The following is a 15,211-nucleotide window of genomic DNA, read 5'->3' on the forward strand; positions in this document are numbered from 1 at the left end:
GTATGCTCCATTTTGCTGTGTATTCCACGTGGACGGCCTCCATTGAAGTCAATGGATGCTGTCTGAGCCGCAGCCCATATGCTATTAATATTGTGTATGGGCTGTGGGTACCCGCATCATCACTAAGTGACGGAGCAGGAAGTACAAACATTCAAAAGAAAAACCTGCGCATTGCAGAATAATCAAGTACGCAGCGTTGCCGGCCGGGCTCACACCGGCGGACCGGACTCTGCATGCGGGAGGCCCTCAGTGGACTCCAGCCGTGAGCCCGGCCGATCACCTGTGGGGCCTCTGGTTTTCTTACATACATTTTTGAGGGATCTGTTCTTAACAGCAGGGAACTCCCAGATTGCATCCTCAAGAGTAGTCTCAGTGCAATGATAGCTGACCCAGATGGGTGAAAAGGCACCGGAGCGTAGTACCAGGGCATCAGGCTAGGGCGTAGTCAAGTATCAGAAAGAAGTTGGGACAGTAAATACAGTAAACCAGGCTGGAGGTCAGGGTAGGCAAGAGGTAGTCAGAAAACAGGCCAAGATCAGGACAGGTAGAGTAAAGGAAAGCTGTATAGACCGACAGGACTCAGGCATCTTACCATGCGGGAAGGTACCTTAAATAACTTGGGAAGGGCTGTGATAGGCTGCGGACAGGAAAGCAGGGTAAGCCCCTGGTCTTTTATGAGAGGGACCAAGCATGCAGCCAAGTAGATAACACATAGAGAGCATATAGGTTCATCCTCGTTATTATAGTTAGTATCCATTTCGTAGACCGGGGTGCAATTAATTGACAGGAAAGAGTTAGACTTTTAAGTAGCGCACATTTAGAGTTACTGCCTGGAATCCATCAGACTCTGCGATCAAATCTCACCCCATGAGTTCCACGAGAAGCCGCACCAGCGTATTTGCCAGTGTTCTGACACGCTATCGTAGGTGCCAATGCCCGCCATTGGTGATGGCATGTATTGTAAGGCAAACACTTCACAAACACATACAATTGTAAAGCCCATGTTGGCCAACTGTGATCATCCACAATGGCTGATGGCGTAGTACATGTGGCTGGTGATCCGTCAGGTTGGAAAATTTCAGCCATTGGTGGCTGAAAATAAAGTGCAGGACATTATTGGCCAATCATTTGCCATTTTGCACAAGTCCACTGCATCTTCTAATAATGTTTTTTAAGCCTTTTTGCCATTTGGCTAGTTGACTCTGGCTTGTTGCTAGTGGTATTTTTTGCACGGACAATCGCAAATAAGGGCTAATCAACATCTTATGTGTATAGTAGGTGTAAGGGGAGCCTGTCATCACTTTTGAGCCCCATAAACAATACTAAAGGATTGTTCATAGCATTATTTGTCCCCCATTCACTGTACTCTGGATGTTTTTGGGGTGGGGGTACACTAAGAGTAGTGATGAAACCAGGGGCGTAGCTAAAGGCTCAGGGGCCCTGATGCAAAACGTGAGCTGGGGCCCCCCTCTATCTGTATCTGTACCCGTACCCATACCTAAACCATGCTGCACAGAGACATAACTTGAAGCTCTTGGGCCCCAATGCAAAACCTGTAACAGGGCCCCCAACTGTAATGCTTTATTCATAGTACTGGGCTCCCTGTATGGAGAAGAGAGGCCTTATGGGCCCCCTAAGGCTCCTGGGCCCGGGTGCAACCGCATCCCCTGCATCCTCTATAGTTACGCCCCTGGATGAAACTACTAAGATCCTGCCCACTGAACTCCAATATCCCAGGGTCTGCTGTGCTGTCTAGAGGTAATCTTGAAGATGTGCCAACGGCTAGGAAATGAGCAAACGTATACCCACTGTTATTCGGAACCTAATAGAATACAAACAACACCTCAAGAAGAAAAATCCAGAAAGCTTCTTTAATATTCTTATCGGCATCACATCCCCCATTCACAGGGGGAAGATTTGTTGCCAAAACTGATTATTTTTTTGGGTTGCACAAAAAACACAATCAGTCCAACAATGGGAATCTACTCATTTATTGACTGATCGGTTGCAGCCAACAATCGGGCAGCACGTGTTTCTATAAATGTTCCTAAATTGGGTTTTTTCATGATAGGCCTTACCTGTCATCCAGCAAGTCCAGCCATGGCTTGTCCCAATAGCCAACTCGGCTATCTCTGGTGGTCCTATTAAAGGGAATTGGGCAGCGGTGCCCATGCATGTCGTCCACTGCCCCACACTTCAGGATTGGCCATGGCTGGACTTGCTGGATGACAGCTACAGCCTGCTTTGAGACAACCTTTAAGGCTTAATGTCCACAGGTGACTACGAGCAAGATAAGATAGAACATTGGGAATAAACAGCAAAACATTATAGTACATTCTGTTATTTGACATGAATTTGCCAAAGTTATCATGTACAATTAGCGACTTCCTCTAGAGAGTGGCGCTGGTATTTCAAGGGCGGCATTCACCTGTTGTTCTATGTAGGACTTATCTGGTCACGGTGAACTCTGGAAGGTCTGTAAGTTTAACATAGTAAAAACTTCTCACCGAATGACTTGGATTACGAGGCTTTGGTTTGTTAATTGAGCTTGTAGTATTGTCCTTGAGAAGTTTTTTTTCCTGGAGACACACACACACACACACACTGACACACACCGGGGCTATCTGTTAAGCAATTTGTACTATTTGAATTCACCTAGTGGCTTCCACTTTGATTTTTGCACTTGAGTCTCTTTGAAATGCAAAGCTGTCTTTCAATGCAAATCCTAGGCCTACTGGCCCAATAAAAGGGTTTAGACAGGGAGGTGCCTATCAAAGTGATTACTAGTAGGCTGCCAAGGAAGGTGAAGGGAACAACAGTCAACCAGGAAGAAGTAGAGCAGAGTTGAGAAGAAAACTCTCATGACACAGCTGGGAGGCACATTATGTGCACTGGACTAATCTTGGAAAATGTATGTGGGTTATCTTTTGGATAAGGACAGCAATATGTACTCCAACCCCGTCCGGCACACTAGTCTGAACCTCAATCCCCCAAATTATGTTCCGGCACCTCCGCAGTATTCTGATTTCGCCAGCTATCATCACGTCCCTGGGATTAACAGTGATCCACTTCATGGGCAACCTGGTGGCACCTGGAGCTCCCCGTATGGTCCTAGCCGAGATGATTGGCACTCTTATGGACCAGGACCAACAGCATCTTCGGCCAACCCTGGACAGATTGGATTCAGCCCACCAGATTTTAATCCTGTTCAGCCACCAGGCTGTGGGCTTTTGCCACCGCCTATGAACAGCACTGCGCCTCCTTTGTCCCCTAACGGACAAAGGCGAAATCCTTACGAATGGATGAGGCGTAGTGGAGTTCCACAGAGTAACCCCAGTAATGGTGAGTACGTTGGTTATAAATATTGGTGACCAATGGACCTACATTTTTGAAATGGATGATTGCTATTATTTTACTTATTTTATTAGTTATGGCCCATGTCACACTTTTATGACATGAAGCCGTGAATTATATATTTTTTTAAAATTTGGGAATTATTTTGGAAAAAATGCTTTTAGATGAATTTTTGTAATTTGTTGCCATTTTTTTTCCGTAATTATATTTTTATTTATATTATTTATAGTGTTTTATCTCATTTGATCTTACTCCATAATGGTCTTATTGTTATTGGTTCTGTTTATCTACTCTTCCTGTAGTGTTACAAGTTACATTCACATACAGAAAACTTTTTACGACTTTTTATCCTCTATCGGGATACTCTTGAAGCTTTTGTTTAACCCATTTTCTATTGAACTACAAACTTCAACTTCTAAGCCTCTTCTATAACGCATTGCATTAAATAATATTACTTAGTTGTTTACTTTTTTATGCCCATGAACACATACCCTGTCTCCCCGAAAATAAGACAGTGTCTTATATTAATTTTTGCTCCAAAAGATTTAACTTTTTTACATGTATAGCTGCCTGGACACTATTTAAATAGCTTTTTTTAAATTAACTGTAACTAGGTCTTAATTTTGGAGCAGGGCTTATATTTCAAGCATACTCAAAAAGCCTGAAAAATCATTCCGCATTCTCAAAAAACATTAAAAAAAAAGCCAGGTCTTATTTTGGGGTAGGTCTTATTTTCAGGGAAATGGGGTATGTATCTTTCTCGGGATGTTAACATTTACAGATATGTAATAGAAATGTACTAAAAAGGTCGACAAATATAAAAAAATCAATTTATCATTTGTAAGTGAACATCGCAGTAGTTTTCGTGATGCTTAACATGGGATAATAATAATAATCTTTATTTATATAGCGCCAACTTATTCCGCAGCTCTAAATGGAAGGCAGGAAAGATAAAGGTTAGGCGGTTGATATCACTGCAGTAAATTTAGACCAACCTAGTGAATTAATTAATATGTAGCCGTTATATGAAATTGTGCTGCCCACATCGGTCAAAAATGTGTAATTCTACATGATAGGCTCCATTCACAAAGAGATGGTCTTTTTCTGCGGATTCCAAACCAGAATTTTAGTGCAGATTCTATGCTGAAATCTGTATCAGAATCCAATGTATTCTGCAATCCCATTGGGTTAATGGAGAAAAAAAAAAGAATTGAAATGTCAATTTCCATTGAAATGGATCACATGAACAAAGCCTTAAAGGAGTTCTACTTTTTTAAATAACCTCCTAGCAGAAGCAGGTTCCTTTGATCTTGAGTTTCTTATGGGGGTCCTTCTACCAGGATACCCAGAAAACAGCGTTTTTTTAAGTGGCTGGCAATTCCTCATATCTTTTGAAGTATTGCTTGCAGGGGAAATGACACATTATACGGTGCCCATTGATGTCAATGGGCCATATAGTTAATGTATGTATGAGCTAGGTCCTACGGAGGGAGAACCATTTTTTTTTAATCTCTGGCTCTTATTATTAGGGTAGAGACTTGAGTGGGTGACTCCCCATTATTACCTTTGGATATTCCAATAGGGCACACGGATACGAATTGTCTAAATTCCGTAAATTGGTAATTAATTGATACAATGTGAAGTACAACAAGTACAATAGCAGTGGTGGAGCTGTCTGACTATACCTTATGTCTGCAGATAGTCTTTACATCTATGGGGGAAACAAGGCTCAAACAGGTTGGGGAGTGAAGATGAGCGGCTGCTGGAATGGTTTGGTGGCCACTTCTTCCCCTCTGTCATAATAATCTGCATAGATGGATCCAACTCGCAATAAACGTAGCATGTAAAAGTTTACAAGTTTCCTCTCACACGGGAAAAAGCCCTGTATTTACTCATGTTATCCAGGGCTTTTATGGCTCATGTTGTATACCAGTGTTCAGGACTAGTGTTGAGCGAACTGACCCAGTAGAACTCTGTGTTGAGTAGAACTTTGCTTCATGCCGACCTGAAGTTTTAGCAAACTTTAAACCAAAACAAGTTCTATTGGTTTGGTTCACTCAACTATAATCCCCTTACTTGTGAATGGAGGAGGGCTCCCTCGGTCGCTCAATGCTCAGTGTTATCATTTTGTACCAGCAGACTGCTATAACAATTTTAATGTTACCCATTAGAGATGAGCGAGTAGTGCCTTAGCCGAATATCTCCCCGCTCGTCTCTAAAGATTCGGGGGCCGGCGACAGGTGTGTTGCGGCGGGGGGGAGAGAGGTAGAGAGAGATCTCCCTTCCGTTCCTCCCCGCTCTCCCCCGCCAGCCCCTGAATCTTTAGAGACGAGCGGGGAGATACTCGGCTAAGGCAGTACTCGCTCGAGTAATGTGCCTTAGTGAGTATACTCGCTCATCTCTATTACCCACACACATAAGATAGCTATTGGCCAACAGATATCTTGCTCAACACCACCAGTGTGACCTATCTTCTCAAGAAGAAACCCAACTGCTAGATCCTATATCTTCCACAAAATCTGCATCATGGGAGCATCAGGAGGTTATCAGACATATAAGACGATTGGCCAAACCAGTAGAAATAGAAGGTTTTGACCAATCATAATCTAATCTGTATGACCAGCCGTATTTTGGAACTGTAAACCATTGGGATCTTCAGCCAGCTAAAGACATTCAATTGCTTTTGGCCGAATAAACTATGTTCCACAACCCACCCATAACCTTAAGGTAGCTTTAAACGGGACGACTCCTGGCTGGGTATTCACTCGAAAGAGTGAATTTGATAGATAGTCTTCCAGTGTAAACAGGCGAACCAGGGATAATCTGTTAACTTCGGTTTACTAAAAAAACAATCGCTGGTTGATCAAAAGTCGCCTGGTATGAGGTCATAGTTGTTCGAATTTGAATGACTTGTGAACAGATTTGCATGAAGATCCCCTCTATGATCGATATCTCGTCAAATAACTAACGAACAACCATTTCTTTGTGTGAAAGCAAATGAATGACTGTCATTCCTGCTCTTCGTCAGCTTTTCTGAGCGACTTTCGGAACAATAGTAACTCCATGTAAAGGTACATTTACATGCTTAGATCAGATAAGGGATAAGTGGCCAACATACACCGCTGCTACAGATTGTCTGGGGAACCAAAGATTGGACATGTTTAAATCTGACCTGCCCAGTTCTTGGTTGGGCGTTGGGCCGTATACACAAGATGTACCTCCGACCTCAGTGAAATCAATGGATTCACGGAGACAAACCCAATACGTACAACCAACGTTTGTCATGCTTCATATCGGCACATTCAACCTTTTTATTTTCCCAACTCGTTTGCTTTAGGTACATAGTTAAAAAAAAACACCATTATAGGTTATTTTTATAGTATTTGTATTATTATTGGGATGCATGCTAGTGATTTCATCATATTAAATATTCCAATATGTTGATTTGTCTCGGGCTTGGTCCCTCATTTATGGTGTTGGGCTCTGGAAACAGCAGCACTTCCAGGATCACAACGCTCTTACATTGAAGGCCTCTTTCACACGGGGACCCAGGCACGCCATAATCACGTACGTAAAAAACTCACGGCTATTAGACCGATGGTTTCCTACGGGAACGTTCAGATGTTGCGCGTCTAAAATTCCTTCATCTGAATGTTCTTACAGGAAACCATTGGCTCTAATAGCTGCAATTTTTTACACATGTGATTTTTTTTGCGCATGTAGGCCCCCGTGTGAAAGAGGCCTAAATAGGTTTCTTTTTGGTTGTTTTTTTATTGTTATGGGGCTAATTTGGTCTTAAGTGTATTGTGTCTCTGCCACTGAAGGTAATTCAGGTTTGACAAGGGGAAAGACAATAGTTTGATAAGTTTTTTTAAGATAGAGTAAAGTAGTTAGAAAAAAAAAGTTACCGATGAATTGTTTGAAAACCCAGCATAAAATCTAATTATGATAGATCAACAGTTCTACAATGTCCATCCTGTTCCCTAACAATAGCTTTCACCAGATCACTGGTATCAGAGCGCAGATAAGCAGAAAAGGTCGTTTTAGTAATTAAATGGGAACAATGTAAATCTAATGTAGAAAAAAAAGTTTATATAAAAGCTCCTGGGCCCCAATGCAAAACCTGTAACAGGGCCCCCAACTATAATGCTTTATTCATAGTACTGGGCTCCCTATATGGAGAAGAGAGGCCTTATGGGCCCCCTAAGGCTCCTGGGCCCGGGTGCAACCGCATCCCCTGCACCCCCTATAGTTACGCCATATTCTGCAGGGAGATTGTCAGCACTTATATTGAGCCTCACTACTAGTGTTTGTCTATTAGTGTGATCCTGAAGCGTTGGAGTAAACTCACGCAAACACGGGGAGAACATACAAACTGTATTTACCCAGGTGAGTGCGATATCGGTCTGAGAAACTCAAACCCATATTGTAGTTGCAAACTTTTGATTTTTCTTGCAAGTGCGATGAGCTTTGTGAGAAAAATGTATTCGATCGCTGCGCGTGCGATTCTCCGGCACGTGAAAATCCCACCTTGTTTCAATAGTAGAAATAGAAATTCGCACTCGCATGAAAATTTCATTTACGTGCAAGTGTCATGTGATTTTTTTTAAATTTTTTTTTTCCCCCTCACATGGGGAATACTTGGCGATTTCTGAACAGAATTGCCCAAAAATAGGACATGCTGTAATTTTTCCACACGGGCGGATTTCTACTGCGGAATCCAGAGCGGGCGTCCGCCTTCGGATTCCACAGCTATAGCCCTTCGTTGCATGCCATGGAAAAAATGATTCTTCATGCACACGAGCGGAAAACAATTGCGCACGGATGAAAAATCGCAGGATGCTCCATTTTCCTGCGGTTCCCGCACAGATGGCTTCCACTGAAGTCAATGGAAGTCATGTGACCTTGCGGTCGGGCTGCGCATTCCTGGGGAAAAGCAGGAGTTTTAAAAAAATCTGGACTGTGCGTGTCCAACGGCGAACCGTGCGGACGATCCGTGGGTACAGAAAGGAAGACGTAAATACAGGCCGGCTGGGCACAAATGTGCAGGCAAATAGAGCATGCAGCTTCTTTTTGGTTTGCGCAAATATGCGCATGTGAACGAACTTATTGAAATCAAGGGGTTCTATTTTCTGCGTATTTCTTGCAAATTTTACTGTTAACGTTACTATTAACGCGCCAGAATTCTAATAGTGGAAATGAAACCCTTAGGCCGGCTTCACACGACCGGATTCCTATTGCGGTCGGCGTCCATGCAGAGGATCCGCTGCAAATCGCACGCATTAAAAGGTATGTACTTTCGCTTTTTTCTTCACACTCGGTGGCTGTGCGCTCTATTTTGCCGCGGACTCTATTTAGCTGCTACTGCAAATGTCACAGAATCTCGGTGCAGGGGGTCCGCAGGGAAAGTACATCGGCCTGTGTGAAGCCAGCCTAAACCTTTCAGAACTGAGCAGGTATGCCGTAAAAAGTTTTATAAAACTTTATTACAGTTAATTAGTATTAATTGGTGCATAATGAACTGGGATCATTACTGAACGGTGATGACGAGCATCATAATAATAATAATATTAATTAGTAGCAGTTACTATATTACTATATGGTTGGCAATAAAGATACTAGTACTTGCCCTGCCAGTTGGGGACTTTATATGGCTTTTTTAAGGCGCTGTATATACTTTAGACCAGTTATTTTTCATTGGCCATTAAACATCAATCATAAATCATTACTGTAAAGTTTAAGCGGCGACGCTGACACTTTACAGCTTATTACAGAGCGGTATGACAGTGGGATAATAATAAAGTAAATGGAACTTAAATATATACACGGTATTGTGCAAAAATTGTAGGCAGGCGTGGAAAAAATGCCGCAAAAGAAAGCTTTCAAAAATAGACGTTTTTTGGTCAAATAGCAAAATGCAAAGTGAGTGAAAAAAAAAGAGAAACCTAAATCCCATCAATATTTGGTGTGAACGCACTTTGTCTCCAAAACAGCTAGGTAGACTTGCACACAGTTTTTAAAGGAACTCGGCAAGGAGGTTGTTCCAGACATCTTGGGGAACAGATCTTCTGTGGATGTCGGCTCGCTCCGATTCTTCTGTCTCTTCATGTGATCTTAGACAGACTGGATGATGTAATATCAGGGCGCTATGGGGGCCATATCATCACTTCCAGGACTCCTTGTTCTTCCTTACGCTGAGGATAGTTGTAGACATTGGCTAGATGGTTGGCACAATACATTTGGAACCAATCAGACGCCTTCTATTTTTGAAAAAAGCAAACACAATTTTCCCACACCTGCCTAGAATTTTTACACAGTACTGTACATTTAAATATTTTTTTTTGGGGGGGGGGGGGGGGGGGTAGGCAGGTGGGTGTGTGGGGAGAGTGGGGGGGGGGGGCAAAGAGGGTAAAAAAAACGTGTTCTGTAATGGGTCCTATGAGTTTTGTATGCACCCCTAATTATAGAAGGTCATGAGCAGCCCCTGGACCGCCCATGCATTTTTATAAAGGCATTAGTAGCTTTTTTTCAATTTCACTTGCCTAAAACATTTGCACAGTGCTGGATATAAAATTACACCTATATAATATCTAAATAATATAATGAATGTAGTAAAGGTTATTTTAATAGCAATTATTTACAGGTATTAAGATAGATAGATAGATATGAGATAGATAGATAGATAGGAGATAGATAGATATGAGAGATAGATAGATATGAGATAGATAGATATGAGATAGATAGATAGATAGATAGATATGAGATGGATAGATAGATTGAGATAGATAGGTAGATAGATTGAGATAGATAGGTAGATAGATAGATATGAGATAGATAGATAGATAGATAGATTGAGATAGATATAGATATGAGATAGATAGATATGAGAGATAGATAGATAGATATGAGATAGATAGATATGAGAGATAGATATGAGATAGATAGATAGATATAGATGAGATAGATAGGTAGATAGATAGATATAGATATGAGATAGATAGATATGAGAGATAGATATGAAATAGATAGATAGATAGATATGAAATAGATAGATAGATAGATATGAAATAGATAGATAGATAGATAGATGCATAGATAGATATGAGAGATAGATAGATAGATAGATAGATATGAGATAGATAGATAGATAGATAGATAGGAAGATATGAGATAGATAGATAGATAGATAGATAGATAGATAGATAGATAGGAAGATATGAGATAGATAGATAGCTAGATAGATAGATAGGAAGATATGAGATAGATAGATAGATAGATATGAGATAGATAGATAGGTAGATAGATAGATATGAGATAGATAGATATGAGAGATAGATAGATAGATATGAGATAGATAGATATGAGAGATAGATAGATAGATAGATATGAGATAGATAGATAGATGATAGATAGATATGAGATAGATAGATAGACATGAGATTGATAGATAGATATGAGATGATAGATACATAATGTATTATACCCACCAATTAAAACGGGATTATCTAATTTCTGTGGCCATGTCCTGATTTTCCCCCAACAACAGATTTCAGGTGACAGAAGGGTGGGGCATGTTGGATTTCAAGGGAGATAAGGGGCGCTAGCGGTGCCTGACACTGAGTTATTTCACTTTCCTTATTGAGAACATACGTGTGCTTGGCTGTGCCTCATGCTCACAAGTGGAAACCAATTGCAGATGAAAACTCTCCATTCTCCATTTTCCTATGGTTCCCGCACAGACAGCTTCCATTGAGGTCAATGAAAGCCATCCGACCGCGGCCCATCCGCAATTGACAGGACCCAACCTCGTTACCAACCGGGGAAGATCATTTATTTGTAACCATGGTTACCTGTAGTCCGGTTTGTCACTCATGATGCCAACGTTCCATCCTCTACGGTAAATCTTTCAGAGGGAATAAAGTAGTCCACGCACACAGAGTGGCTTTTCTGAGCAAGAATCGGGAATGTTTACTTAAGCGATGATAATAAATAATAACAAAGCAGTTCTTACAGTGGTGATGCAGGGAGGATTCCCGGGGTATTTGTACATCCACAGTCATGGTTATCTGCAGGAACTCACTCTCCCAGTAACTCTCTCTCCTGTCAGTTACTCACCGGCTCTCTCGCGCTCTGGCGGTTTCTCTATTTTCTCCGGACACACATGGTTCTACCGCTCTTCTCCTCGGGTCCAGGCTCATGCATACTTCATGGCTAGTCATTATGGGGAGTATTTCAGGAAGGACAGGCCCAAGCAGAAACAGCATACCACCTCTGAGCCTCCTCCATGTCTTCCTGCTCTTCTGTTCTTCTCTCTTATCTCACCTACCTCGATCATCTCTAGCTTCTGTCTTGTTCCCTTGTCCTTTCCTCATAGATATGTGACCCCTCTTTTATGAAACACGCAAAACAAAGTGATACATTTTTCAGACATCACCAAACATTAACCCATTCATGCCTGCAGACATCTAATACACATAAATTTGATGCATTCCATGTTACTGGTGTATCTTGTCTCCACCAGAAGAATGGGTGGAGACAAACTGCACACCCACAAACAAAGCCCAAAACTTGATTTGCTGGCCAGGAGAATAAGTGGAGGCAAAGTGTAAGGCCCACAACTTTTTATTGCCTGGCCCGTAGCCCCCATCGCTGCACTGATTGATATATCAGCTCACAGCTCCGGTCTCCCTGCTGCTATCCCCGGGCCACTGAAGCAGCTGCCGGCCCCACTGGCACTATCCTCGCTGCCCTTCGCTTCCATCCATGTCAGCTCCCAGCTCCAGTCTCCCCGCCCCAGCATCAGCAGCTGCCAGCCCTGCTATCACTTTCCTCGCAAGGGAGAGTGGCGCAGGAGGAGGACAGGTACACTGTTTGCAACACAGATGGGACAGCAGCGATGAGACGGACAGCACAAGAGCCGGAAAGGGGAGAGCGGCAGAGGGGTAAATGACAAGAGGCGGGAGGGGAGATGATGGGCACCCATTCTCCTGGCCAGCCAATCAAGTTGTGGGCATTGTTTGTGGGTTTGCAGTTTGTCTCCACTCATTCTTCTGGTGGAGACAAGATGCAGCAGTACCACTTTCCACATACAAGACAGTGCGCAGGACAAACATAAAACATGCATTCTGAGGTGCTGGAGAGGACCCCTAACTCTGGGCTACTACCAGTGCACAAGAGATGGTGTCACCCACCTCCATTCACTATGGACAGGCAATTGTTCAAACTTACTGCTTTTTTTACATGGCTCAATAGCTTCTTGGGTTTTAGGTGAGCGAAAAACAAAACATCTCCAAAAGGTGAACGATTTCTCACTTTAAGCTTCATCGGTGGCCACGTGTAGATGGGACAACTATTGCTAACAATCACTGAAAATTGTTGAATGTTTTCAGTTGCCGATTTTTCACATTGCGTGAAAAGATAGATCTTGACTAGAGATGAGCGAACGTACTCGGCCATGCCCCTTTTTCGCCCGAGCACCACGATTTTCGAGTACTTCCGTACTCGGGTGAAAAGATTCGGGGGGCGCCGTGGGTGAGTGGGGGGTTGCAGCAGGAAGTGGGGGGGAGAGGGAGAGAAAGAGCTGCCCCCTGTTCCCCGCTGCTACCTCCCGCTCCGCCACGCCTCCCCCCGCCCCCCGAATCTTTTCACCCGAGTACGGAAGTACTCGAAAATTGTGATGCTCGATCGAGTAATTACTCGAAACGAGTACATTCGCTCATCTCTAATCTTGACCTATCTTTTAACAAAAACCGCTGGAAGCTCCCATACACTCCTATGGCAGCTGAAAAGAAAAGGAAGTGGGAGGGAGTTTACCTGCGTCCGGCGCTCCGAAAAGAAAACAGCTGCCGCTATTTAAGCTATCAGAAGTCATTCTGCGGATTTCTGCTGACCGAAGGAATTCCGCGCTGCAGAGTATTTTTCCTGTTATACACCCGTGTGATGGACAAGAAAATGCCAATTAAGTTCGGGACTTGATTGCGCCTATTCTTCATTAATGCGGTTTTACGGCACGTGCGGCTGCCCATAAAAACGCATGCGCTCGTGTGAAAAAGCCATAACCTGTCCTAGATTTCAAGGTTCTGGACACGCTTGATAATGTGTTGTGAAAGAATATGATATTAGAGTTTTGTCCTTGATACATCTTTAACCCCTTAACAACACAGGACATACAGTTACGTCCTGTGCGTTCAGGGATCATATGGAGGGGTTTCAGGAGTCTATGTGCTCCATATATTATGGGTGCCAGCTGTTTCTTACAGCCGACACCCACTGCCTACAACTGCATTCGGCACTCATGCTGAGCGCAGCTGTTAACCCTTTAATTCTGACAGCAGCAGTGAAATGCCCCCTTAAAAGTTCAAGGATCCTGAACGGCCCCGTATGATGAGATTGTGTGATTCGGTTGCCATGGCAGATTGCCAATCAAGCCATGCCTGTGGTGTGGCTTGATAGAATGCTTGTCAGACCCCTTGTATTAGCTCTTCACAGCTGCCAGCCATGGCCCACCCATAATTTCAGCTGCATCCCTAGTACCCTTCCCTTTAACACCCTAATGACGCATCCCTTTTTCTTTTCATTTTCGTAACTTCCTCCCCACTTTCAAAAAATTTTAACTCTTTTATTTATCGATGTCTCTGGCTGAGGGTTTGTTGTTAGAGATGAGCGAGCACGCTCGGTAAAGGCAAATACTCGAGCGAGCATCGCTCTTACTGCATACTCGTCCAAGCAAATCTCTCTCTCTCCCACCCGCTCACCCCCCCCCCCCCCCGCATTAGCTTGGATGAGTATGCAGTAAGAGCGATGCTCGCTCGAGTATCTGCCTTTACCGAGCGTGCTCGCTCATCTCTATTTGTTGTTTTTTTGCGGGATGAGATATATTTTTTAAGTACCATATAATGTACCAAAAAACATTTAAGAATTTCTAAGTGGAGTGAAAAAGGAAAGAAAATTAAATTCTGTTATTGAGGGTCTTGTTTCTATGACATGATTTTTTTTTTGCTGTACTATATTAAAAAAATAAAATATCTCTGGAAAAAAATTAAAATAATCTTCTACCACCACAACTTTTTATTTTTCCATTGATATAGTTGTGTGAGGGCTCATTTTTTGTGGGATGTCCTGTAGCTTCGATTTGTACAATTTTGGAGTAAATACAACTTTTTGATAGCTTTTTTTAAGTACTGTTGTATTATGTCACCACTGAAAGTTAGGGGTGGGGACATAATACAGCAGTGTTGACATTTGGTGACGCCCCCAGCTTCTGATTGGCTGTGGGCGCTCTCTGTCAATGGTGATCCGGCCCCCTGCTCCCCTTTCTCCTGAATTCCCCTTGCTATCAGTAAGGGTGAAGTCACACGAATGTATATCGGCTCGGTTTTTACGCCGAGCCGATATACGTTGTCCTCGTGTGCAGGAGGGGGAGGATGGCAGAGCCAAGTGCAGGAACTGAGCTCCCGCCCCCCTCTCTGCCTCCTCTCCGCCCCTCTGCACTATTTGCAATGGGGAGAGGTGGGGCGGGGCTAATTCTCCCCACTTAGCCCCGCCCCCACCCCGCCTCTTTCCATTACAAATAGTGCAGAGGGGCGGAGAGGAGGCAGAGAGGGGTCCGGGAGCTCAGTTCCTGCTCCTGGCTCTTCCATCCTCCCCCCCCCCCTGCACACGAGGACAACGTATATCGGCTCGGCGTAAAAACCGAGCCGATATACGTTTGTGTGACTTCACCCTAAGTCAGACCCTGCCCTCTTGCTGATCCCCTAGGCTCACCTAGGCCTGCCCCCAGCCCCACTCACCCCCAGCCTGGCCCGTCAGTGCTCCTGGCATCACTCACCCCCTGGCCCTCTGCCTGCTCCGGCTAGCG

At 43.5% G+C, this 15,211-nt stretch overlaps 1 protein-coding gene across 1 annotated transcript in view; it reads left to right on the forward strand.

The window, feature by feature from the left end:
• Positions 1-2,909: 2,909 nt before the first annotated feature.
• CDX1 (caudal type homeobox 1) overlaps positions 2,910-15,211 on the forward strand; it is a 46,499-nt gene continuing 34,197 nt past the window's right edge. The window contains exon 1 of the mRNA XM_066590388.1: positions 2,910-3,342. Within this exon, the coding sequence (XP_066446485.1) occupies positions 2,910-3,342 (433 nt within the window). The remainder of the gene's footprint in view (positions 3,343-15,211) is intronic.

Source organism: Eleutherodactylus coqui, chromosome 2 (assembly GCF_035609145.1).
Source record: "Eleutherodactylus coqui strain aEleCoq1 chromosome 2, aEleCoq1.hap1, whole genome shotgun sequence".
NCBI classification, from domain to species: domain Eukaryota; kingdom Metazoa; phylum Chordata; class Amphibia; order Anura; family Eleutherodactylidae; genus Eleutherodactylus; species Eleutherodactylus coqui.